This window comes from Felis catus, chromosome D2, assembly GCF_018350175.1.
Source record: "Felis catus isolate Fca126 chromosome D2, F.catus_Fca126_mat1.0, whole genome shotgun sequence".
Classification (NCBI taxonomy): domain Eukaryota; kingdom Metazoa; phylum Chordata; class Mammalia; order Carnivora; family Felidae; genus Felis; species Felis catus.
Window position 1 is genome coordinate 37716392 of NC_058378.1, and position 27656 is coordinate 37744047.

The following is a 27656-nucleotide window of genomic DNA, read 5'->3' on the forward strand; positions in this document are numbered from 1 at the left end:
TCATTCCTGGCTTGAGCCACGGGCTGTATGGACTCAAGCAAATTCCTTGGTCTCTCTGTACATTGGTTTCCCTATGTGTAGATGGGGGTAATAACTGTGCCAGCCTCAAAAAGGTGTTGTGAGGATGAAATTCGACCATCACTTGTAGAAAACTTTGGTGGACTGCTTTCCCAATGTCCATCTTCTCCCTTCCTCGCAGACCCTGTTTTCCATTTAGAGGTCATCAAGGTTCTAGGGACACTGACCACACAGCCTTGCCTTAGCCTGTCCAGTGAGAGTGACCCTCAGGACCAGTGCAAGGAATTCTGGGACAAAGGTGTTCTATTTCCTGCAGGTGTGAACATAAGAGCACGTGCCCTCCAAAACTGTGGAAGCCATCTGGGAACCCAGAGGCAATGCCGCCTCGGGATGAGGCCACCTGTAAGGAAAGTAGACCGGAGAGACAGAAAGAAACTGAGTCCTTGGAGACACTGAGCCACTGGATCAAGCATCACCTGAAGTCACCCACCCTTTCAGTTACATGAACTAATGAAGTCCCTTTAATGTTTAAGATAGTTAAAGTCAGGATTCCTTCCACTTACTATCAAAAGCATCACAACTCATTCAGTTACATAAAGTCCTTCCCTCTGGGCCTGGCACATGGTTCCCTAAACGTGTGAGCTATTGTGACTTTTTTTCCAAACTTCTCCTATGCTATTCACCAAGGTCAATGCTATTCATCCTGATGTCTAAAGATGAACACTACCGGCTTATAAGCAGATACCGGCTTATAACCTTATAATTCAATTCCACATCCCTGTTGATGGCAAGCCATAGACAACTCCCTCAAAGACCCTAAAATCAATGCACACAACAATTATTCATGAGGTGGTTTACTGTGTGCTCAGACAAGACAAGGTAGGCAAGAGGAAGGTGTAAGAACAAGGCACCATGGTTATAAGCTGACAGAGGAGTGTATAACCTAATCTGGAAGGCAAGAGCCAGGGCCACAAGACAGTAAAGCCTGTATTTGCCTCCTTATATGATTTAAGCAATTCAAAGTGAAAGCTAAAAGAGTTTGAGGGAAAAAGAGATGACAGTCTTGGTGGCTTTCTAGTGTCTCCTGGCCCCCTCTGCTCCCACACAGGGGCCTACGCAGATCCAAACACACTCCCTCCACCATCCAAGAACGTACAGACTAAACAGCACACCAGAGCCCAGCCCCAGGCCTTGCCTCGCTCCCACAAACGCCAAAGTTCATGTCCGTATTCCACGTACATGGCCAGAGACCCAGACCCATTCCCGGTCATGCACAGCAAGTTGGCTAAACTACTCAAGGATTCAGTCAGTTCCTCTTCCCCCAATTTCTTTTCTTCCCAATGCAGTAGAGATGTGATGCATGAAACACTTATTCCACAGAACCCAGGGGCAGGTGGGGAGCCTCAAATCCAGAGAAAGCAAGATGTAATGATGCAAAAAGAGATCAAGATACATGAATATTCATCTTCCTTCCCCTTATGATAGAAACCAAATTTGTGCGGGTGCATTGAGCTCCGTTTCCTCTGAATCCCTCAGAGCGCTCAAGGTCTGTATCTCATCGCTCTGCCTGAACACAGAACGTAATGTGGGGTTCCTGCCTCCAAGGACTGGTGGTTAGAAAGGTGCATACATATGTAAAAAAAAAAAAAAAAAAAAAACCAACCTCTACACTAAGTTCTGTGCATGCCCTATATGTATTTAGACCTCAGTTTAGAAATTGAAAGTCCAAAGACTGGCAGATATCCTTGAAGGATAACTTCAAGGAGTTCTCTAGAGACCATCCCAGAAGACAAAGCAGAGGCTGACTTATTTCTGGATCCCCTGCCCCGTGCCCAGGTACACAATAGGTGCCTAATTATTGCTTATTGCAGGAATTAAGTTACAACCTGGGACTTCTGCCCATACGATAGGACTGTAAGTTCTCAAACTCTGTGTCTTCTACCGCCTGGGCTGCCTATGTGACCCTGGGGCAATTACTTAACCTCTCTGGGTCTCTCCTCCCAAACACCTGCCCTTCAGGGCTGCTGTGAGAATTTTACCAGCTGCAACGCAAAGTGGCCAGCTCAGAAATATGACACACTGCAGACACATTCTAAGCTCTCAGTAAATGGCAGCCCTTCTGCCCCAACCTCCCCCCAGCCCCATCACAATACAAGGTTTAAAACTTCCAGGATCCCAATAAATTCTGGTTGACTGGAACTGACCAGCCCCACCCTTGGGGGTACTCTGTGCCTCTTTCCAATACACCCTGTGCCTTGTTAAACAACTCAAAGCTATCTGGTCCCCAAACAATGCTTTCGTCTGAAGTCAGAGCCAATGGGGGTAGCATGTAAAACAAGAAGCCCATGAAGATATCTTGGCCAAGTGAGTTTGGCTGCCAAGGGGCCTTCCTCTGAGGAGGTCGTCCAGGCTGCAGGCCGGTTCACACGGAACGCAAGTGTGCACCAAGGGGTTAATTAGCAATAAACAGACGCCGAGATTCACCTCTGTGCTGTTATTCCCCATGTGCAGCAAAAACTATAACCGTTCTGTTCTTTGACAGGATGTTTGCATTTGAGCTAAAATTGCCTCCTCCACCCAATTTGCTGCAATTCGGTTCAGCACTGTGGGATGAGGGACTTGGCTCCTCTCTTGATGGCTGGTGGCTGGCCCGACAGAGTCCCCTTCCCACAGGGAATGAAAGAAAGAGATGGACGGGGGAAAGCGGGCAGAAGAAAAGCACAAATCTGTCATTTTATCAAACACAGGCAAAGACTGTCTGCAGGTGGGAAGCTGCTGTCCAACACTTACACAAACAAAGCATACAAAATGCCCTTTCTTTAGGGGAAGCTGGCCAAGCCACTGGCAAACAGAGCAGGGAGAGGCTACCTTTGCAGGCACCCACACCCTGCCACTGCCCAAACTGGATGGGCGTCCTGTCTGCTCAGGGCCTGGGGAAGGTGGCCTGGAAGGCTCCATCCCAGCTTCCAGAGATAATTAAATACCCTCAGTGCTCAAGAAGCCACAGACAAGAAAGAGATTCAGTGCCCAAAATACAATTTTAGCCAGTGTGGAATATTAGTCAGCTCATCAGCAAGAGTTTAACGCCCATCTGTTCACTCATTCACCAATGTCTACCAGGTGGCTATCTTGCGTCATGCCGCATGCTTGGTTCTGGGGATACAGAGGATTACCATGAGGCCCACAGTTTGCCCAGGCCTAAAGGATCCGTTATTAGGAGCTTACACTCTAGCCAGAGAGCTGGGCAAGTGAAGCAATGTGGAATCCTCCAGAGCTCATCTCTACCCTCTACCTAACACAGTACTTTGTATAAGGAGGGCTCAATGGAAGACTTGAATAGATCTACTTCTGCTAAATAGTATAATTCCACCTCGCTCTGTAAAAAAAAAAAAAAAAAATGGTGGCCTCTATATACTGAGTATCTCTCATGTGCTAGGTAGAACTTTCTCTGTGGTCTGCATCCTACAGGCAAGGAAAGCTGAGGCTTGGGGAGGGGAGACCACTTGCCCAGGACCACTTACTTAGCGAGAGCTAAGCCCAGATCTTCGTGCCCCATATCCCATACCCCTCCATGTCACCCGGCAAGCAGAGGAAAGAACACCCATGTCTGTCCCTCGCCCAGTCCCAACTCAACTGGGGGCTCCCCCAAGGAAGTCCCACCATGACTAATGTCCCTGGGATCCTCTTCACAGCCTGGCCCAATGTGGAACAACTTGCTAATGATAAAAATATTTGCTTAACTCAGTGATTGTGGGAAAATAACCTTTCTTCCACCCTAAGCTCTACCATCATATGTAGTATCCAAAGGAAATGTCACCACCTCACCATTGAGATACCATCTTGGTACTCCGCTGGCCCCTGGCTACCATGTTCCCTCAAGGAATCCCTGCCTCCCACCTCAGTAGCATCCTCACTGTGGCTATTGATGGGGGAGAGAGGTCAAAAATAACTCAACCTCAACTGGACAGAAGCCATCTATTGGGCATCTAGGAGGTGCTAAGTGCTCATAATGACCACCCTATTTTGCTCACACAAAAATTCTATGAAGCAGATATTTTTAGTGTTCATATTTTACCGATGAAGAAAGTGAACCTGGCAAGGTTAAGTGAACTGTCCAAACCCACCAAACTAGTGCAAAGTAACGCGGGGATTCAAGCCTGGCTTTGTCCTACTCCAAGGCTAGGCTATAACGCTCACAAGCCTAAATTTAAGAGAGGAAAGTTAACATGCAGCATGAGTATTGCCCCTCTGTGGTGGGGAGAGGGGAGGAGGGATCACACATTTACTCCAATGCTGCCAAAACTCGAGGCATTTTTGGAACTTTTCTTTGGAAGTCACCTACAGAGGTCAATTACATGCCACCCAGAACTTTGAGATTCAGTACATCATAATTACACATTTGGGGGACCAGAAATACATTATCCACATTGGCGTCCTCTCTTATTCATTATGCTCGCCTGCAAACTACCTCAGTTTCCTAAAATCATACTGACTTCCAAATGCCAAGAGATGTCACCCCAGTAACATTCAAAAGAATGCACAGATGCTATCAACAAGCCTGTTGCCAAAGACAGACCCTCATTTTCCAAGTAAGAATGAAACCGTTTGTTCTTCCAGTCCTGCATTTATTCAAAAAGCGTTTTGTGATGCTGGACAGTGTGGCAGGTTGCTAAGGAAACAGGGATAAACATAAAAAGTTGCCTGTCTTGGAGTTCTCAGCATGGGGACAATATCTCAGGCAACTTTTGCAGAAGCCTTCCAGTTGCCCCAAATACTATGGATGCAAAGATGGACATACAGTCCCAGACTTCAGGAAGGCTACATTCTAGCAGGTGGCCCTACATGCCAGCTATCCCTCTGGAAGCTGGGTCCCCTAGAGTGGAGAACTACGTAAGACAGAGTGACTGCATAAGCTACTGTCCTGGTCCATGCTAGGAAAACAGCCTCCAAAGGTAACCAAAGCGAAGTAACAATCACAATGAACGCTTATATGGCACCTGTCACAGAGCAGGTGCTACTGTAAGCAATTAACACATATCATATCCTCCTAACAAATCCACAAAGTGGTTACTATGATTAGTCCCACTTTCCAGGCGAGTAAACTGAGGTGCGGAGAGATTCAGCAACTTGCCAAAGGTCTAAAAGTCACCAAGTGGCAGAACTATGATTTGAGGCCAAGCAGTCTGGCTCCAGAGGGCATGATGTTGATGACAACATTGCGCTTAGTGGAATGGGAGATGCTCCTGTGGACATGTACACTCTGGTCCACTGGGTTTGAGAAAAGCAGCCACATTACTCTCCTTATTACTCATGTCCGATCCCCTGTTGTCTCGGCAGTGAACTCTTGAACTTGAACTCACTCTGCTAAAACACGAAATCTGAACTGTGTGGAATGGGCTAAAGGGACGAGACATTTCCAAGGGTGAAGCACTTCACTGCAGGGGGGGGACGATGAGGGACCTGGGAACCAGCCTCTGCCTCCATTACACTCTGGATGTCCCAGGCACAGAGCCACTCAGAGTAATACTCCAAGTGGAAGAGAACTGAGGGGCAGACGGTGCTTCCGGGTCACAGGGCAGAGCACAGGCCACCGCTGTCAATGCTCCACGTCACCACGGCGGAGAATAAGGTATAACTTCATCTGGCAGCAGCCAAGATGCCTTTGAGCTCTCTGTCCTCTTTGGAAGGGGGAGAGATGGGGCACTCTAGCCCCTTGGCCCCTCTGCTCTAGTGCGAGAGTGGCTCGCAAGCTGATGGCAGGGACGAGAAGGTTTTCTGGAGCCAGAAATCCCTGGGTTGGAGTGGAGCCCTGCCACTTCTTCAGTGACACCCCTCGGCCAAGTGCCGTAACCACTGCACGGCTCGGTGTTTGCTCACCTATAAAACGGGGATGAGGGGGATGGGATAATACCCACAACATGGGCTTGTTGAGAGGAATAAGTGACATAAAGCATGTGGCGTGCTTAACACCATTCGTGACCCTTAGCAGCACCAGGAAACATCCAGTGTGATTAGTAAGTTCTAGAAGCCCTCGCCCCAGTTCCCCCCAGCACGGCACTCTGGAGCCCCTTCTGCGGTCTGGATATTCTCCAGATCTACTTCCCACTCCTCCTGGGTGCCCTGCTGCAATTCTCAGGATCTCTCGCTGTTAAGGTGTTAGGGTACCATGTGACTGAGTTCTGGTCAACGGACTATGTGGGCAGAAGTGATGTGAACGGCTTCCAGGACCGCTCCCACAAAGCCACACCTCAGGATCCTTACTTCTCACTCCCCAGCTGTCAGTTGGATACAGAGGATTCAGCAGAGACTGTCAAGAGTGCCCTAGAAGACGGCAGGGCCATCCACGGGTGCAAGGAGCCAAGGTCTCTGAACGACTGTGTGAAACAAGCCCCCACCTCTTCCCACCCCACACACCCCATAGTTGGCCTCGCCTGACAAATGCACACAAGTAACCAAGCCCCCAAGGTGGACTCCCAGGTCCCTGTTAGCTCACTGCTTCCATGACCACTGCCTGCATCACAGAGTCTAGATGTGATAATATGGCTGAAGGGAGAAATCGGCGGCTGTGACTGGTTTGGCGTGGTAAGCATGAGGAAAAGCGAGCAGCAGCTCACGACAAGTAGTGGAAGGACCACTAGTCTAAAAGACACCAGACAGCCCAGCAGCAATGCTACCTGGGCTCAGGGTCAAGCACAGGCTCTTCACGAGAACAGCATAGGGCACTGGAAACAGCATGGTCTTTGAGGCCAGGACCCCAGGACCCATGCCTGCCACGACTTCGCTAGGAAAGGAAAACCCTCTGAGCTTCAGTTTCACACCTGCAAAATGGGGGCGACGACGCCTGCCTCCGTGTCCTGCGACATCACGTTGGTATCTTGAAAACGGCCACGGTGGGTGTATTTACACCACAGGAATGGGCAAATGCTACAAACAGGGGTTTCTTCCTAGAGATTAAACACTTACCAGCACATCTCTGGATAACAGGTGCTAGATAAATGGAACAGGATAGGAGGGACAAGGAAAGAGAATTCCAGGCGGAGCGGAGGTCATCCTTGACATGCAGGAAGTCCTGTGTGGCTGGCCAGCAGAGGCTGGGGAAGAGAGGCTAAGAGGAACCCAGAGAAAGCACTATGAACTGGATCTCGCAGAAGGACCACCTTCAATGGTCGTTATTTGTTCTAGTTATTGCTGCATAACAAATCACTTCAACATGTAGTGGTTTAAAACAATTGTTTTATTTTGTTTATAGTTTTTTAAGTCAGGAATTCAGGGAGGAATGAGCTAGCGGGTTCATCTCTGATTATGTCAGTTGGGGTTCAACTACCCATTTCCAGGATGGATTCTTCCCACCACGTCTGGTGCCTTGGTGCTCCTTGGAGAGTCTGTCTCTCCATCCCGTCCCCACCTCCATGTAGCATCTCAGCCTTCAGGCCTCTCCTTGTGGCCCGGACTCCTCACAGCACGGTGGTCTCAGGACAATCAGATGTCTTATACCCGATGGCTGCCTTCTCAAAAGCCAGTGTTCCGAGGGACCAAGAGGGAAGCTGGAAGGGTTCTTCTGACCTAATCTCAGAAGTCATAGTCATCCCCACCTCATTCTACTGGTGATGAGCAAGTCACGGTCCAGATTCAAAGCAAGGGAACACCCAAGAACATGAATACCAGGAGCCTTGGTTTGTCAAGGACCTTGCTAGAGGACAAGCCACCACACCATTACTGATGGGCCAACGCTCACCGCCCACAATCCAGAACTGCCCAGAAGAGGCACAGGAGGTCAAAAAAGGAGAACCCCCAGCCCCGTCCACAAGAAACATCAGATGGGTGGTGGTCACACAGGACAGGGAGGACAAATGACGGAGAGTGTCAGAGGCAGAGCGAGGCCTGGCTCGCTGAGCGAGGAAGGCTTGGCAGGAAGCTGACACAGCCGGCAAGTGCACCGCGCGCCTCGAAGGATGGGGGAGGCAACGTGGAGAGTTAAAAGGGAAGGAGTGGGCCATCCCTGAGGTCACACCCAGCCTTCCACCACACCTGGACCGCCCTTGGACCAGACCAGGCCGTCTGCACACTTCCCAGTCCAGGCATGCCGCTCAGCCCTGGGCACTCGGCGGCAAGGGTCAGGCAGCTCTCCAGAGCCAAAGCAGCCACTGACTATGTCAGCTCATCACCAGGCCCGTGAGCCTGTCCAGTGCACCAGCGCTCAGGGAGGGGCAGTGGAGTGTAGACCTGTTTACTCTGGCCCGACCTCCTCACCCAGAACCAGCAGGCACCACGACCGGCAGAAAGGCCAGTTATGCAACCACCCTCACAGCAGCCTGCCAGCCCCAGAGATCCGGCCTGGCCGCCTGGGCCCAGGAGCGAGACTGCCGCGGCCTACCGGGCCAGCCTGGGCTCCGACTGCCATTTTCCATATAGGTGCGGATGCTCTGCTGACAAACACCTGGGGACAGCAGGGGCCGTGGGAGGGAGCTAAAAATAGCACAGCTGGCACTGGAGAGGCCTTTTCCACATCCTCTGGGTCCTGTTATTCCTCGTGCACAGGCCCTAGGGGCACACACGGGCTGGCACCCAAGCATTCACTCTTCTCAAAGGCTCGTGCTGAGAACAAACGTGGGGGCCTGGGAGCCTTCCTACATCACGTCAGGAGCTGCACCGTCGTCAGAAGTCATGGCAACAGCCTGTCCCGGGAGCTGGGCCTAGAGATCGGAAGGCTGGGTTCACCTTCACACCCCCACATCCCCCCAGTGGTCCCGGTCTGGCCACCTCCTCTCTGACCAATCATCAGTGTTCTCCACCTTTTCTGGATCTCAAGCTCTTAATGTTTCTCTTACTTATTTGGCCATTAAGAATTATGGGCCTTACCCTATTCTTCATTTCTTATGTAAGTGTATACCAGCCCAGCTAGACACTTAGAAAAGTCACATGTATGGACATGTGAGGCGCACACTGCACAATTCCAGGGGCATTGTTCACACTTATGATGTGGATGGCGGCCCTGGAATCACACAACGTGGCTACTGGCGTTGCCCGAGAGGAAGCAATGCCTTATGCAAATCTGTATCCCTGGGAAGAGGATAGCCAGGATAATAAAGATTCACAGACTGACCAGCTCGTCTCCTGCTTCCAGATATTGTGCACAGGGTCTGGCAGACGCAAGGCCACAATACCCAATGGTCTAGAAAGAAATCCATGTTGTGATACAATAATGTATTTCCAGGCTTTGGAGGTGGAGAGCGGCAAGGAATCGATCTTTCTAAGGCAAGGGAAGATTCATAACCACTGAATGAGTTAGCACTACCTTCTTCTGAGTGCACAGATTAAATTCCCTGCCCCACCGACATCTGAAATGCACTTTATTTATAACAGATCAGGGAATTCAGATATAGTTACGTGCTTTTCATAGAAGTCCCATTCTTTTAATAACACAGTTTCAGAGTTTGAGATATGAGCAAACTGTATGTGGGAAGAATAGGGACTCATTCCACATCACGACGCTCAGGTTCATAGTCTAATGATCAGGCTTTACTGGGGGTGTCAGACTCTTCCACCCTCCATGCCCTCCTGCACATGCATGCACAAATACACACACGCCACACACACCTCGAGCTTTTAAAAATATGCCTGAATTCTGCATCCTAGTCCTAATATCTCCCATGTATGTGTAAATATTAAAAATAGTGGTTTTGGGGCACCCGGGTAGACCAGTCAGTTAAGTGTCCGATTCTTGATTTCAGCACAGGTCATGATCTCACAGTTGTGAGATCAAGCCCTGCACCAGCTCAGCATTGGTTGTGGAGCCTACCTCAGGAAAAAAAAAAAAAAAAAAAAAAGTGGTTTTATTCAAAACTTGAAGACTGATACTCAGAAAAATGCCCCATATTTATTCTGTGCCTCCAAATACCCCCCAACATAGAGAGATGTATGACACATGGGCCATAGTTAAAAGTCTAATTATGTATTATCTGATATGAATCTCATAGCAGCCCTAGAGTTGTGCAGTGAGCAACCTGTACAACTGCACACAGCATACCTGACTTTGTTCCAGCAAAGAAAAGCAAGAGTTAGAAAGATTAGAAGGACTAGATAATCTTTAAGGTTCATTTCTAGTCATAGTACAGAATTCTCGGAATTTGTGCAAGGGGTCTCACACCTCATCTAGGGATGGTACATGAGTCTCCACACACCAACCCTTCTCTTCAGTCCTATCTATCTATGCCCTAATGTTTTCCCTCACTCTGTGGCACAGATGAGCTAAGCGGAGCCAATCTACCACTACAGGTGGTACACCTGCATGTGGACAGTGCAAGGGTCAGATGTGCAAGGTCCACTGCCTGCCCACCAGGACTTACACCTGGCTTGGCCCCTCACTACTGTGTGACCCCAGGAAAATTACTCTCCTTTCCATGCCTCAGTTTCCTAATCTGATAACACCACCTACTTCACCGGGGTGTTGTGAGGATTAAAATAAGATAACGGCATGCAGGGCTTAGAAACCATCAGACACATAGTAAGGACTCAAAATCTATTATCCAAATGCACACATATTCTCTATGCTTCACTGTTCTGGTGTACAAAACGGGGATTATAAACGTGCTTACTCCATACGACTGTTTTTTTAAGTTTATTTATTTTGAGAGAGAATCAGCACAAGAGCATGAAGCAGGGAGGAGCAGAGAGAGAGGGATAAGGGGAGGGGGAGGGGGAGGGGGAGGGGGAGGGGGAGGGGGAGGGGGGGAGAGAGAGAGAGAGAGAGAGAGAGAGAGAGAGAGAGAGAGAGAGAATCCCAAGTAGGCTCCATGCTCAGTGCAGAGCCCCACAACAGGACTCGATCTCACAAACCATGAGACCATGACCTGACCAGAATTCAAGAGTCAGGCATTCAACCAACTGAGTGCCCCCCATAGGAGTGTTTTCAAAGTTAAATAACATAATAAACATAAGGAGCTTAAGACAGTGCTTGATGCATAGTAACTACTCAAAAAAAAAAAAAAAAAGTTTGTTACCATTTTTTTTTTCCCCTAAGAAGTCAATTATTCCAGTTCACATAGACTTACCAAAACAAAAGCACCACTAAGTGTAGGATCAATGCAATGACTAAGGAGGAAGAGAAAGTGGCTAAGAGAGAATGTCTGAGAATTCACTGCTGTTTGCTACAACAGGTAACAGACAGGATGTACTAGACATTAGAGGTCTTTGTTCTAAGTTAATTCTTTCTGAGGTCAGGAAGTAAAGAGGAGTGTGGGTGAACAGGCACTGAGAGGTGGAGAGGAAAGAACGGGACCCACTCCCTTGCTGGTTTCTCTCTTCACCATTAGAATCGTTTCAAAGCCCTGCCTAGCATTTAAATAGCATCATCCCCTAGAGATCGCTGTTTCGGCTTCATTACAGTCTGTGTTCATAGCGTACAAATAGAAACCTTTGTGATTTTATTAGTTTCCATGCAACTCAGGAGAGATTTGCATGATAACATTTCAGCTCCTGACTTAAAAGAAGGGACCAATTGGGGCGCCTGGGTGGCGCAGTCGGTTAAGCGTCCGACTTCAGCCAGGTCACGATCTCGAGGTCCGGGAGTTCGAGCCCCGCGTCAGGCTCTGGGCTGATGGCTCGGAGCCTGGAGCCTGTTTCCGATTCTGTGTCTCCCTCTCTCTCTGCCCCTCCCCCGTTCATGCTCGGTCTCTCTCTGTCCCAAAAAAAAAAAAAAAATAAAAGAAGGGACCAATTAAAAATATAGTGCTTGCACCGCCTGTCACTGGAAAATGTAAAGGTTCCCGGAGTTTTAAAAATCTGTCGTATCTGGTTCACGGCCATAAATCAACCATTTCAGTACAACCGATACAATAACCACTGTCTAAATTTTTAGCTTATTCTGTAAGAAATATTTGCAGGATGTCTGCACCCCCTAATAAGAGTGTAACGACAATACGGAAAAATCTAAAGAAGTATTTTTGTCTGGGCTTCGCCAAGTCCTACACAATCACCAATTCACTCAATAATACCCCAAAGCTGCCTGGGACCCTGTGGATCTGTGAAGTGCTAACGTAACGTATCTGTGACGAGTTAAAATGTAATACATGGCCCCTGTAGCATGATCTAATTGACGTTATGTAACCTAAGACTATTCAGTACGTTCTGATGTGCTGGTTGTTTACGATTTGGGGGTGGGGAGGATTTTATTTCAGAAATCATTGGGATGTGGGGATCATCCTTTCAGACACTCGCTCCTTTGCCACAGAAGCTCTGGGCATCTCCTCCCACTTCCCGTGGCTGAAATGCTCCATGGAACAGAGCCCAGATGAACATTCTCACCCTGGGGTTGCCTTCTGGGGCAAGTCAAAGAAAAGCATCAAAGTAGGTCGATTTGTGTGACCTCCTCTTTAATGAGATGTTTCTTTTTATGCCTAACCTCAACCAAGCCAGCCTATCATGGCACACCACTTACAGTCTCTAATCTAAGATGTTTTCGACCTGGCCTCCACCCCCAAAATTAAAACTAAAACCTCAATAGTGATGTGGCTATTTCCTTCGAAGTAATAGCAGAGTCACAAAATACTATTTCTGAGACTTTTTTTTTTAATGAAAAGTTTGATGATATTTCCAAAAGGGCCTCTGTCCTCAGATTGTAATTCTCAAATATGCCATCTCGTCGAAGTCAATATTGATGTTTCGGGGACACATCAGTCAGATTTCAATCTTGTGATTTACAATAGAACCAGAACTGCCCATTTACCTTGAATGATTTACCACTGGGTTCTTTATCAGGCACAAATGATAAAGAATCTGACTGAAGAAATGGCAACTTCTTGAAATCACTGAATCTGAGAACATGTTACACAGTGAAAACTGAGGCCCAGGGACAATGACTTGCCTAAGACACCAGAGCCACTCGTGTGTTAAAATCAAAAATCCAGAGGCGCCTGGGTGGCTCAGTCAGTTGAGCATCTGACTTCGGCTCAAGTCGTGATCTCATGGTTCGTGGGTTCGAGCCCCACATCAGGCTCTGTGCTGACAGCTCAGAGCCCGGAGCCTGTTTTGGATTCTGTGTCTCCTTCTCTCTCTGACCCTGCTCCGCTCCTGCTCTGTCTCTCTCTGTCTCTCAAAAATAAATAAACATTAAAAAAAATTTTTAATAAAAAAAATTTCACACTCAGAACAGATACCATCAAATCAGACTCCGCCAGCAGAGGGACAGTTGTCCTGTCTGCTCTGCTGTCAGTGTGGACAGCACCTCAAGCAAAAAAGGCCAGGCTGGGCACTTCTCAGGGGACTCCCACTCACCAACCCTTAGAGGAAAATTACTAGCTGCCCCAATGACAAACACAAGCACCACGGTGGAGAATGTGTCTGGGAGGAAAGTGTACCTGAAGATAATGGGGGGTCATCTCCAGGAGGGAGGATTTGGAGCAATTTCTTTTTCCTTTTGTTTTCTTTTTTTTCCTGTATGGTAAAATAGTCCTAACATAGAACTTAACCATCTTAACCATTTTTAAGTGTACAGGTCAGTAGTAGTAAGTACATTCACACTGTTGTGCAGAATGCTTTCATCTTGCAAAACTGAAACTTGGTACCCATTAAACAACGCCCCATTGCCCACACTGCCCTCCTTCCTAAAGCCTCTGGTAACCACCATTCTACTTCTGTCTTTATGACTCTGACTATTCTGGGTACTTCATAAAGTAGAATCATACGGTATTTGTCCTTTTGTGTCTGGCCCCTCTCACTTAGCGTAACATCCTCCAGGCTCATCCACGTTGTAGCATGCTTTAGAATGTCCTTCCTTTATAAGGCTGCGTGGTTCTCCACTGCATGTACAGACCACATTGTGTTCACTCACTCATCTGTCAATCAACATGTGGGCGGCTTCCACCTTTTGGCTTTTATGCTGCTATGAACATGGGTCTCCAGAAGTGGAATTGCTGAATCGTATGGCAATCCAATTTTTGATTTTTTTTTTTTTTGAGGAACCACAAATACTTTTTTCCACAGTGACTGCATCATTTTATATTTCCATCAACAGTGTACAAGGATTCCAAATCTTCAAAGCTTAGCCAACACTGGTTATTTTCTGTTTTGTTTTTTTTTATAGTAGGCATCCTAGTAGGTGTGAGGTCTCCTTTTTTTTTTTTTTTCTTTTTCCTAATGCCTCTCTGTGCATTTCTACAATGAACATACATTGCCTTTAGGATTAAGGACAAAAGTATAAAACACTGAAGTTAAAAAAGGAATCTTATGGATGGATAAAAGACTTGAATATAAGACTTGAAACCATAAAACCCAGGCAGTCAGCTCCTTGAAATCGGTCCTGGTCGTGATGTATCAGATTTGACACTAAAAACAAAGGCGACAAAAACAAAAATAAACAAGTGGAACTACACCAAGCTAAAAAAACAAAAAACAAAAAACAAAAAACCTTTGCACAACAAAGGAAACTATCAACAAAATAAAAAGGCAATCTGCTGAATGGGAGAAAATATTTGCAAATCGTGTATTTTATAAGAAGTTAATATCCAAAGTACATAAAGAACTTATATAACCCAATAACAAAAGAAAACAAAAACAATGCAATTTAAAAAATGGGCAGGAGATCTGAATAGACACTTCCCCAAAGAAGGCATCCAGATGGCCAACAGGTACATGAAAAGATGCTCAACATCACTCATCATCAGGGAAATACAAATCAAAGCCACAATGGGATACCACCTCATACCTGTCAGAATGACTATTATCAAAAGGACAAGAAATAAAAAACGCTGGCGAGAATGTGGAGAGAAGGGAGTCCTCGTGCACTGTTGGTAAGAATGTAAACTGGTGCAGCCGCTGTGGGGACAGTATGGACAGTCCTCAAAAAATTAAAAATAGAGCTACTATTTTTACATTTTACATGATGCAGCATTTCAACTTTGGGGGATTTCTCCAAAGAAACCAAAAACACTAACTCAAAAAGGTATCTGCACCCCCATATTCACTGCAGTATTAATTACAAGACACAATATATAGAAACAACCTAAGTGTCCATCAATGGAGGAACGGATAAAGAAAATGTGATTTTAGACAGAGAGAGAGAGAGAGAGAGAGAGAGAGAGAGAGAGAGAGAGAAAGAGAGAAAGAAAGAAAGAAAGAAAGAAAGAAAGAAAGAAAGAAAGAAAGAAAGAAAGAAAGAAAGAAAGAAAGAAAGAAAGAAAACACAGACAATGGAGTATCATTTAGTCATAAAAAAAGAATGAAATCTTGCCATCTGCCACAACATGGATGTTATTGAGGGTACTATGCTAAGTAAAATAAGTCAGACAGAGAAAAAGAAATACCATATGATCTCACTTATATGTGGAAACCAAAAAGAAAGGAAAAAAAAAAAAAAGAAAGAAAACCAAGCTCAAAGATATAGAGAACAGACTGGTGGTTGCCAAAGGCTGGGAATGCAGGGTGTATGAAATGATGTAAAGGGAATCAAAAGATACAAACTTCCACTTATAACATCAATAAGTCATGGGGGGATAATGTATAGCAAAGCAACTATAATCAATAATACTGTATTGCATATTCAAAAGTTGTTAAAAGAGTAGATCTTAAAAGGTCTCAGAACAAGAGAAAATAATCTCTAACTCTGTAAGGTGACAGATATTAACTAGGCTTATTGTGATTGTTTCACAATATATACAAAAATCAAATTATTATGTTGTATATCTGAAACTAATATAATACTATATTAGTTTAAAAAAAAAAGAAATCTTACAAGGAAAATAGGGTTGCACCCGAGCTTAAGGAAAGGATGCCATTTTTAATACTGAGGCAAACCACTGACTTCTCTTGTAGGTTCAGCTAAAGACACCATTCCTATACCCATTGAGAATCTTACACCTGATCAGTTGTGGCTGACACAATCCACAGGATGAAAGGCCATAATGCATGGGTAGCTAAAACAATTCCTTTAAACACTATGAGGAAAATGCTCCCAGATGCAAAAAGAAAAGGAAAAAAAAATGTATATAAAGCTGTAGCCAGCTAATACTGGTCACGAAACTCCCCAGCACTTGGATAAACCCTGTCATCTTCCAAACCTTCCTCCAAGCCTGAGAGTCCTTTCTCTGAGTTTTCCACTCGATCATCATTAGACGCCCACTTTTTCCCCTTCCAGGGCTATAAAGGGTCTATACTCCAAAGTCACATGAAGGGAAAATAAATCAATGCAGCAACTGCTCCTGAAGAGGGGCAGAACTCTGCTCCTGTGTAACGTGTACATAGAAAAGACCCCCACGGAGCCCCGTGACTCCCACAGGCCACAGGCCACCCGGGGCCCCATGCTATCAGTTAACCAGACAATGCTTTTCACTGGAAAAGCCAAAATCTTCCCACAGTGAAAACACTCTTTCTACTGGTCTTTATATAACACTTCTCTCTTTGGGGGTGAGGTCACTTGTCATGACTTATTCGTTAAGACAAAGGTGCAGGAACTAAAAACAAAATCCACCCAATTATATATTTACCCAACCTCTAGCTCCCAGAAAAGAAATTATATTTTTCTTGGTGTGAACATCTCCTTCTCCCCCCTACTCTCCCTCACCTTCTCCTCTTGCATGTTCTCCTTCCTTTTCTGGTTTCCTTCTGTTCTGCGGACCAGGGGAAATGGCAGAAGTAGTATATGGAAGCCCAGAGAAGAGGCGTAAGATGAGCAGTTGGGAGGGACAAGCCTTGATTCTAGGGAGCAGCCGTCCTTAAATGGTACAAAAAAGAGGCCCCAGATCACTATCTGCTCTCTGCCCTTTGGGAAGAGCCGACACCTAGAAAGCAGAGTCCGCCTCCGGCTTCTTAACAAAGGATCCACACTCTACATCTGGATTCTTGGCATGGCCCCTGATTCACATCTGCTCCCAGCCAAGACCAGCACTAAACTACAAAGGAAGCTGAAGTTTGGAACACAGTGCACGTACCATTGACAAAGAGGTGACGTGATGGCCCGGGGACAGCCAAAACCTCCACCCGCAGCGTCTAACAAGACCAGACACATCCTGGAGGGCAAACTATCAGAACCAAGGGCCAAAATGGGCCACCTTCCCAACTTCGGGGCATAGGACAAGGAAAACTCTCACTACCTCAGGTGAAGGATACCAGGAAGTCATTAAGAGAAAAAGAAAGTGGCCTGCACAGGAGCAACACCCTTATGGGCATTCTACCCCTCCACAACATTGCTGCCATTAACCACCACCCAGCTCTTGGCCTCCCTGGGCTGGACTTAGAATCTGAAATCTACTCTCCACTGAGACTGGCTCTGGGTGTCATGGAAACAGACCAGAAGCAAAGAGGGGCTAGTGCAAGGAGAAAACTCTTTCCCTCCACTCATTCTAAGGTGGGCTTGCCCTCCATGAAACAGTGGCCTCAGGAGATCATGAACACCCCCATCCCCAATGATGATGGGGCACAGGGCTCCCAGCACTGGCACCGGGGAGGAAGTAGAATCCAGGCCCAAATCTCCCTTCCACCTCTGTGACTTCATAATACCACGTGCTTCTCAACTAGTGAGACCAAGTTCCTGTTTGTTGTCCACTAACCTGCCAACTTCAGTCTCTCTGCTCCCAGACTTAGCAAAAGTCACTACAGAAGGAAGAAAAGAAGTAAAGGGTGAAAAGCAGAAGGAAGGCGCGAAGAAAGGAATACAGGCATGTCTGCTGATTAGCTTTCACATGTCCAGAGTAAGCCAGATCTGGGTCCCTCAGAAAACATGGTAGGGAGCCCAGTGAAACAGCACAGAGAACAGAAAGTAAATGAGATGTCTTAAATAATTTCGCGTTTGGCCAGGTAAAGAAGCATTAGTCATACAGGTAATGAGATCTTACAGGGAGATGAGGATGTTAAGTACATCCATTCAGGACCTGGAGTGTCAATTACATTTCCAAATTGGCAATGAGACAAAGACAATCACCAAATAATGCTGAAAACAAAGCAAATTCCATTTCCATTCTTTTGAAGCTCCCCTCCTGTCCCCTGCCTGACTCACCCACCTCGCAGACAGCTGCTCGTCATGAACTAAATCCTTGTTATCTGCTGGCCAAGAGAGACCTGGGTGGCGTGAATAATTGAAAGCCAGGAATGACTCAAACATCGTGTCACCAAATCAAGCCCATCCCTTTCACCCAGACTTTCTCCACAGCTCCTAACAAATTACCCAGAAAAAAAGAGCAAAACATATTTGCACCTACTACACTCCCACCCGGCCCCCAGCTAACTGTGATGGAAAGGGCCCTTCCAACATATATTTAAATGACTCAATTCCTGCCCTCGAGGGAGGGGCTCACAGGCAACTCCAAGACCAGACACTGCACACCCCATGAGAAGATAACTGTTTTTTTCCCTCTCGTCCTATCAGATGAAAGTCACAAGTGGGGCGGGGGGGGGGGGGGTGGGTACCGGGGGGCACCTGAGTGGCTCAGTAGGTTAAGCATCTGACTTCAGCTCAGGTCATGATCTCATGGTTCATGAGTTCAAACCCCACATCCGTCTCTGTGCTGACACCTCAGAGTCTGGAGCCTGCTTCAGATTCTCACACTCTGTGTCTGTCTCTCTCTCAAAAATAAACATTAAAAGGGGTCCCTGGGTGGCTCAGTCGGTTAAGCATCCAACTTCGGCTCAGGTCATGATCTCACAGTTCATGGGTTCAAGCCCTGTGTCGGGCTCCAGAGCCTGCAGCCTGCTTCAGATTCTGTGTGTGTGTGTGTGTGTGTGTGTGTGTGTGTGTGTGTGTGTGTGTGTCTCCCTCTGCCCCTCCCCATTCATGCTCTGTCTCTCTCTCTCTCAAAAATATACATTAAAAACAAAGTCACAACTGGGTCTTATTCTTCCCCTAGCACCCAGCCTGGTTTGTGCACAGAGTACGTACTCACCAGGTGGTAAAAGCAAAATCAACAACAATCGTAACCATAACATTCAACGGAGGACCTACTGTGTGCTTGCCACTGCACTAAGCCCTTCCTCCTTCCGGCCGCTGAAGACGCTCAGGGCTCAAAGCTTGGTCCGACTGCTCCTCGTTGACAGTGCAACCACATCAACAGCACAGCTCCAGGACAGGGTCCCTGGCGGTGTGAGCTGCAAACCACCCTAATACGCTAGGGTGACAAAAGAACGCCTTTCAACTTCCCCTGACAGAACCCCTGAGAAGAGCAGCTGAGGGGGCCCAGCACCGTGCCGTGCCACCCATCTCCCCACACTCAGCATCGGTCTTGAGTCCGACCCTTTTAAGCTGAACCCTCCATCTGGGAAGACCCACCCAGGTCCCTGTGGAAAATCGGGCTGGCGGTCTTGCTGTCCGCGGACTTCAAACACTCCAGAGGGAATGGCCAGCAGCTGGCTTCCTGGAGCATCACCACGGCGCAGGCCTGGCTACGCCACCAGCCTTTAATTTTGCAAGAAGTTGGTTTGGCAGACTTGCCATCCTGGACCTCGAGAAGCCTAGCCCCTTGCAGTGTGACCAACTGGCGAGAGGAGGAACCCGCATGTTGATGGGCGGGGAACGCACACACCCCACCCTGTATCTCTGCAGACCACTGCTCTGGCCGCCACAACCCAACCCTCCACCAACAGCTCTTGTGGGTTCCTTGGGAGCAGGCACCCGAACAGTGGGTGTTAGCAGTCAGGGCCCGGTCTGAACCGCAGAGGCTCCAAGGGGCTTGTGCAGAGTCGTCCCGACCTGGCTGTCCTGGCACAGGATCCCTCCCCACCGCTGAAGAGCTGGGAATTTCCATATTTAAAAATAGGCTTTTTGGGAATGCAAGCTGGTGCGGCCACTCTGGAAAACAGTATGGAGGTTCCTCAAAAAACTAAAAATAGAACTACCCTACGACCCAGCAATGGCACTACTAGGCTTTTATCCAAGGGATACAGGTGTGCTGTTTCGAAGGGACACGTGCACCCCCATGTTTATAGCAGCACTATCCACAACAGCCAAAGTATGGAAAGAGCCCAAATGTCTCCATTGATGGATGACTAGATAAAGATGATGTGGCATATATATACAATGGAGTATTACTCGGCAATCAAAAAGAAGGAAACCTTGCCATTTGCAACAACATGGATGGAACTGGAGGGTATTATGCTAAGTGAAATTAGTCAGAGAAAGACAAATATCATATGACTTCACTCATAGGAGGGCTTTAAGAGACAAAACAGATGAACATAAGGAAAGGGAGACAAAAATAATCTAAAAACAGGGAAGAAAAGAAAACATAAGAGACTTAAATATGGAGAACAAACAGAGGGTTATTGGAGGGGTTTGGGGAGGGGGGATGGGCTAAACGGGTAAGGGGCACTAAGGAATCTAGTCCTGAAATCAGTGTTGCACTATATGCTAACTAATTTGGATGTAAATTAAAAAAAATTAAATTAAAGCAAAAAAAAAAAATAGGCTTTTTTTTTTTTTTCAGGGAGGGACTGACTGGAGGGTGGGAATGATCCAGATCTTTGCTACTCTAAGTGTGGCCTGCACAACATAGGCACCCGCCCTCCCCCGTGTCTTGTCAGATGTGCAGAATCTCAGGCCCAACCCTGGACCTGCTGTCGGAATCACAAGCTGCATTTTTAATGGCTACCCCAGGTGATTCTTATGCATATTAACACGTGACAAGCCCCGGGACCAGACAAACACTCTCTCCAGCCCTCCGAAGCAGAGATCTGATATCCCAACTGAACATTCCTTGAGACTTCTACCCAGAATGCTAAGACACCTCTGCCTGGGAGGGGGAGAGTCCTTCTCTGTGTGCCCAGGGCCAGGATTCCACCTACTTAAGTAGCATTTCAAAAAAGGAAGCACTTTTGATCTGCTCCCTGCCATGCACTGAAAGGCTGTGGAATCTCAGAGGTGCTGCAGGAGGCCTGGCCTTGCCTGACCCCCAGACACGGGTCCATGAAGGCCAGTATTTCCCGCACAGCCCAGCAGCTCGGAATCACTGCACAGACACAGCCCTTTCCACTGGAGGCACAGGGGCACCCCTCCAGGGACTCCACAGCTCTGAAGTCCCAAGATGGTGGTGTTGCCTGCTGTGTTTCAAAAGTTAGCATATGGCCACTGCCACTGTGAGCTGGGGCCCCCCTGCTGCCCAGTTTGGGAAAGAGGTCCCGGCATTGCAATCCAGTGCCAGGCGGTTTCAGCAGCACGCTTCTCCTGCCCCGGTGAGACAGAGAGAGGGACCCAAAGCAAGGACTTACTCCGTGCTACGAGACACTCGGCCTTGACCTTGGAATTCTCTCTGCCCCAGACCACGTGATAGGGCAGCTCTTCCTCTCCTCCTGACACGTTTGGATAAGTCCCCAGGGCACCTGGATACAGAGTCAGCCCAAGGCTTTAGGTCACCAGTGTCCTCCTAGGAAAGTCTACAAAATAGGGCTAGAGAGAGAACCTACCCCACAGGGCTGTGCTCTGTTACAATCCCCAATTTGCAGATGGGGAAACTGAGGTGCAGAGCAGTGAAGTCCTTGCCCAAGGTCACAGGCGGACTCAGGTACTACACAGCAGTCTTGACAGCAAGGCAAGGCTGCTCGAAGTGAGCCCGGTTAAGAGCAGTTTGACCAATTTCTCTACTACAGGGCTTCTCCCCACCTGTGATCCGACTCTTCACGGGGGTGCTCAGGTATGCCAAGACTCACAACATTTTCCGCAAGGTAAGTGCAAGGACAAGTGCTCCACGGAACGCACTTTGGGAAACAGCACTGGGAGGAAAGCTGGTCCTGTTACAGAGAACGCTGCCCAGGAAACTGTGGCATTGTCAGGGGAACAGGTCTACGAGCTCTGGACTGGGGTAACGGGATGAAAGTCCTCCCTTCTCAATGGTATGACGTTGGCCAGCCCTGCTCTCCTACCAAACATTTCACACCCTCTCAGTCTATCATTCCCGGAGCCCCACAGCGTTAACACTGGTCAACGCTAGTCCACTGATGTCCCCACCATCAAAACAGCAGCTGTCCTGGCAGGCCCCCATCCATGGACACTTCCCTGGCTGCCCCTCCCCAATCTTCCAGCCTTGCCAGAGCCAAGAGCCATGAGCCCAAGTCTCAGTGTCACCCTAGCTGGTTGTTTGACCCAAGGACAGTAGACTTCAGAGTATAGAGGTTCCTTTGGGTTCAAAAGTTCTATTTGTTGTCGTCTGTGCCCGTCTGGGGCCAAACACGCAAGGAATCAAAGAGAAAACAAACTCACCACTTTGTGAGCTATTTACAGGAAGCCTGCTTAGTGCCAGGCATTTGCTGGGTCCTGTATACCCATTATTGCTACTCCTCATAAGCATCCTACAAAGTAAGCATCATTATGCTCTTTTTACAGATGAAGAAACCAAGGTGCAATATGGCTAACGGCCAAAGATGCCCTGCTAATAAGATCCAGGATTTGCACTTGGGTCTGACTGCTGAATCTCTACTGAAGTGTGCATTTGCACAAAGAGAGCCAGGAACGAGCAGCAAAAATCTCTCTGCACGAGGGAAGGTCAGCTCTAACTCCCCTGTGACTGGGACCTGAGAGCTTCTCCAAGGCCACCCTAAGTGACCTGATCAAAGAGAATTATCTGAAGGTCATCCAATGCAGGCAATCCCCAAGACGAGATGAGGCTGCAGGTCTGATCTGGAATCAAGAATTCTGAGGCACTGGAGCTCCAGTCCTGATTGGATGCATCGGGCCAGACCCTGGGTAATTACCAAGCCATAACGGGATCTGATGTTTATATTAGTCACGAACCTGACAGAGAAAACGTGTTGTTTTCTCAGACACAACCATGGAGACAATACCTCAATAATTCATTACATGCAGACCAGGCTCGATCAAGCCCAACTTCTACAGGGAGGACAGCTCAAACTGAGAGCAGGCGAGAGCCTATGCCCAGCCACATCCAGGTCCCCCAGTGAGCCGCAGCTCCATTGAAAGCTGGACTCAGTTTCCCCAGGCTAATCTGAAGAGAAGCAGCTTGTGTGCTGAAAGAGGAAACACACAGAGGCACTCCAAGGCTGAATTCCTAAAGAATTTGCCAGAAAATTACAAAACACACTCTGAGCTAGAAACTTTACCCGTAGTTTCTCAACTCCTCCCAACCTCTGACACCAAGTCATGGGGCAGGAAGGGGCATCAGAAGTCAGAGAATTCAATCTCCACATTTTAAACACAAGGAAAAAGAGACCAGAGATGTTAAATGACTTCTTCAAGGTCATGGCCTTATCCAGGCTGCCTGAGCTGCTCGCTGTTCACTACAGTTCGCAACTGGATCGGACCTCAAAACATCACAGCCTGGTGAACACAGAGCTCTGATGAAACCCAACAGAGAAAAAAACAATGATGTGAAAAAGTATAGCAAAGAACACAGTACCGGATGATTGTGCCCAAGTTCCCAACAGGGGGCAATGTGATTAGTTCTCTCATTTCCTGAAGAAAAAAAAAAAAAAAAGTCCACACGCCATTCTTTTCAAAGTAGTAAAGTCACTCACCATTTACAATTCAGAGGCCAAAGGTACTAATGCTGAGATGCCCCGGGAGGCACGTCCATAGTCTTGGGTTCCTTTGATCAAAAAGGAAGATTGGGTTCCTTTGATCAAAAAGGAAGATGCCGTCCTAGGGGCCAAATACTTGTGATGTCACAGTGCCCTGATGAAATTTACCTCCCATGGAATTTCAGATGCTAAAAAACGAGGCCTCCATGGGACCCCAGCTGCTGGTCAAACCGTCTTGGGACTGAATGAGGGTGAGGGTGGGCACATCTGAGGGCCGAGAGAATTCTATGCCCCAGCAGTCTACGTTTGCTTGGGAAGCCCAGCACTGGAATAATTATTCCAAACTTAGGCCAATTGCATTCTTCAGTACCGCATCTCAACAACTAGCAAATACTTGGAAAACAAAAAGAATGTAAGACAAAAAACCAGGATGGCAGTAAAAATACAGACCTCAGGGGTAGAAAGTAAAGCTTAGAAGGGACCTAAGTTACTATTAATGGGTGTAATGAGCCAGCTACACATGGTTTAAGTGAGCAAATCAAGGGGCAGTTATTAAGTAACTCTGGGAATGTTTTAAAGTGGACTCTAATGGGATCAAAAGTGACCCGACCTCGTGCTACGTTGGCCTCACATCCTCCCTCCAACTGCAAGTGTCTCTCATCCCAGGTTGATTTTTTTGTAGAAACTTGCAGTGACGTCAACTCAGCAGGTCTTGGAGCTACAAAATAAAGCCTAAAATATATAGGGATTATTTTTTCTCATGATCGTTGCCAAAAACCTATTTACTTAAGAAGACCGACAGAAGTTATGCTTGGTCATCATTTATGAAAGAGATTCTCTACGTGAGCCATCCAATTAGCATTTCATCACAGGTACTGCAGTGGCATCCATGAACCCCTAGAGTAAAAGGACTCGGAAGCCGTGTTTAAAACCCCAGGATCACAAAAATACCAAAACTTATTTTGACTCGCTGAAAAAGTTTTCACTACGATCAAGAAGGCCCCATTTCTTAAGCATGAGGAGGCTGTTCAAAACTTCACCAAAACATGGGGCGCCTGGGTGGCTCGGTCGGTTAAGCGTCCGACTTTGGCTCAGGTCATGATCTCGCAGTCCGTGAGTTCGAGCCCCGCGTTGGGCTCTGTGCTGACAGCTCAGAGCCTGGAGCCTGTTTCAGATTCTGTGTCTCCCTCTCTCTGACCCTCCCCCGTTCATGCTCTGTCTCTGTCTCAAAAATAATTAAACGTTAAAAATTTTTTTTAAAAAAAACAAAACAAAAAACAAAAAAAACAAAAAAAAAACTTCACCAAAACCACTTAGTCTAGAGAACATTTTAGATGCACACATCCAGGAGTTCTCTGTCCCCTAAGGGCAGACACTGACCCTCAGTAAAGGAAAAAACAAACAAACAAACAAAAAAACCCTCCAAGACGAAAGACTGTGAGAGAAGGAGGAGACGAGGGAATGTGTGGTCAAGATGTTGAAGAAACAGGTAAGGGGCACCTGGGTGGCTCAGTCGGTTGAGCCTCCGACTTCGGCTCAGGTCATGATCTTGTGGTTTGTGAGTTCAAGCCCCATAATGGGGCTTGTTGCTGTGAGCTCAGAGGCCACTTTGGATCCTCTGTCCCCCTCTGTCTGCCCCTCCCCCACTTGCACTCTCCCAAAAATAAATACTAAAAAAAAAAAAAAAAAAGACACAGGTAAGAGAAAGGCTAAGGCAGGAAGCACCATCTCAGGGTCTTGTGGTTCAGATTTTGCTTAACCTGTTTGCTTCTCAGGAATGTGGGAGATTTCTCACCTGGACAAGGAAGGAGAACCCCCATGGCAGAGGAGGTAACTCCAAAGAGAGCTGGCTGGCCAACATCTGGAAGCCTCCCGAGAAGTGGGAGGAGAAAAGACAGAGATGGCTTTTATTTTTCTCCCTTATGTCCAACACACCAGTATTTTCCAAAACACAAATGTGCCTGCCACAAAACTCAGCTGATCTCCAGCACCCAGCGCCGTGTATAATTAATGATCAGGAGAGGGAGCCTGGGTTCCTCCTCGGTATTTCACCCAGAGCCCCCGGCTTCCCTACTTCCCATAGCAACTAAGGAGACTGCGACAAGTTGCCGAGTCCTATGGAAGTTTGAGGGGTCCTGGGATTCACTTTGCTAGAAAAGAGGTGTGAAATATCCCGACCAAGATCTGCCTCCACTTTGCACTGTTCGCCAATTCCCCTTGATCTCCCCTCCCTCCGAAAATGTTAGCGCTGTGAAGTCCCCTAGGGTGGGACTTACTCAAACACAAAGCAGCTCGGTCCCTCTTTTTTCCAGTTCTCTCTCTCTCTCTCTCTCTCTCTCTCTCTCTCTCTCTCTCTCTCTCTCATTCAGTTTTCTGTGAAAAACTGCCCCAGCCCCTCACCTTCAGCCATTGGGAGGTTGGGGGGGAGGGGGGGAGGAGGAGGGCAGAGGACATCTCTAGGGACACGGCGACAGACCAGGCAGTCAGCCTAGCAACCATACTTAAGGTGTAGTGAGCTTCGGTGCTGGTGGGCGTCTATGCGCCAGGAATAGCTTAAGCCGACATCCAGCCACCTCAAAAGCGCTGGGGAGGAGGCTCCGCGCGAAACCGCGGCCTCGGAGGCTCTCGGGCGGACCTCCTGCTCCTGCTCCCCGCTGCTGGCGGCATTTCCGGGCACCTAAAGGGGGTGGCTTGGGGGTCGAGAATACACAGGCTGAAGAACTTGGGGTGGGGGTATATTCCAGAAGAATATCCAAGGGATGGAGAGGAAGGTGACATCAGATGTGCGCCCTTGCCACATTCCTAAAGTGGCAGCCTCCGCGGGCTGCCTCCGAAACTGGGATGCATCTCCCCAACTTTCCCTCTCTGTCCCCGAGATCCCCCACTTCCTCTGGCCAGGTTCCTCCCCTGGGATTCCCTAGTCCAAAAGATTTTCTCCCCTGTCCAAAGGCTTTCCCCCTTCCTTCTGACTCCGCGAACTCCTGTCCCCAACAGGTTTCTAGAGTGCGGGCTGCCGGGCTCCCCCTCGCCCACCACCAGGAACGCGGCCGCCGCACCCGGCACACGCACCCGGCGGCCCCCCGGGGCCTCGGGGCCCGCGGGCTCGGCTCTCCCCACCCCGCACCCGGCAACCAAGCGGCGCGCGTCCCCCGCCCGGCCCCAACCGCGGCCGCCGGCGACCCCACCGTAAACAAGGGGACGCGGGACCGGGCGTCCGCGTCCCGGGGCGCACCGGCTGGGGGCAACTCCTCTGCCCGGGCGCACCGCCCGCCGCGCCGAGCGGGGCGCGGGGAGAGCGGAGGGAAGGGCAGGCGGCGCGGGGAAGGCAGGCAGGGATGGAGGGCGGCAAGGCGCGGTGAGGAGCGAGGAGGTGGGCTGGCGCAGGGGGCGGACGCCCGGGGCACGCGTTACCTTCGTCTTGCCCCCGCAGTGGCAGCAAACGGTCCACAGGTACTTGAGCGTCCGCCAGAGCAAGATGATGAAGAGGCCCCCGAAGAAAGTCACCATGGAGGAGGCCAGGAAAGCCCACCACATGCGCTGGCCCCGGCTGTCGCACGGCACCTCCATGGTCACCGGGATGATGAGCGCATCCATCTTGGGCTCGTGGACCGAGGACGAGGAGGAAGAGGAGGAGGAGGAAGAAGAGGAGGAGGAGGAAGAGGAGGAGGAGGAGGACGCGTCTAGGCTGAGATGGTTCGCGTGGATATTGCTACTCATTCTAAGACTGCTGCCTCCGCCGCCGCCGCCGCCGCCGCTGCTGCCGCCGCCGCCGCCGCCACCATTTGCCATAGCTAGCAACGGGCAGCCGGCGCAGGGGCTCGGGGGAGCTCCTCCCGCCGCCAGCGCCACCCCGAACACCCATCAACAGCCATATTGCTGCTACTGCTGCCGCCGCCGCCGCCGCGGAGCGCGGGGAGGGGGCGGGGAGGCGCCTGGGCTCGGGGCGCTGTGCGCGACCTGGCGGGGTGCGCCGAGATATATACGGCGGGCCGCCGCCGCCCGCCCTCCCCCCGGCCGCCCGCCCGGGGGGGAGGGGATGGAGCGCGCGGGCAGCTCCCCGCCCCGGCCCGCGCCCCGCTCGCCCGGGGCTGCGCCGGCCCCGAGCGCGGAGAGCGAGGGGGCGCCGCGGGCCGCCCGCGCCCGGGGTCTGCGCCGCCCCCGGGCCCGCCCCGGCTCTGCGCGCCGGCCCG

General features: G+C 48.9%; 1 protein-coding gene across 41 annotated transcripts in view; it reads right to left on the bottom strand.

Moving 5' to 3' along the window:
- KCNMA1 (potassium calcium-activated channel subfamily M alpha 1) overlaps positions 1-27418 on the bottom strand; it is a 731637-nt gene extending 704219 nt beyond the window's left edge. For 13 of the 41 annotated variants that reach the window (XM_019813353.3, XM_019813352.3, XM_019813351.3 and 10 more), the window contains exon 1: positions 26878-27411. In XM_019813353.3, the coding sequence (XP_019668912.2) occupies positions 26878-27255 (378 nt within the window). In that variant the 5' untranslated portion in view covers positions 27256-27411. Of the gene's footprint in view, positions 1-26877 lie in introns of all 41 variants that reach the window. The other 28 variants (XM_019813374.3, XM_019813363.3, XM_019813362.3 and 25 more) reach the window with 7 other exon arrangements.
- Between the last annotated feature and the right edge of the window lie 238 nt (positions 27419-27656).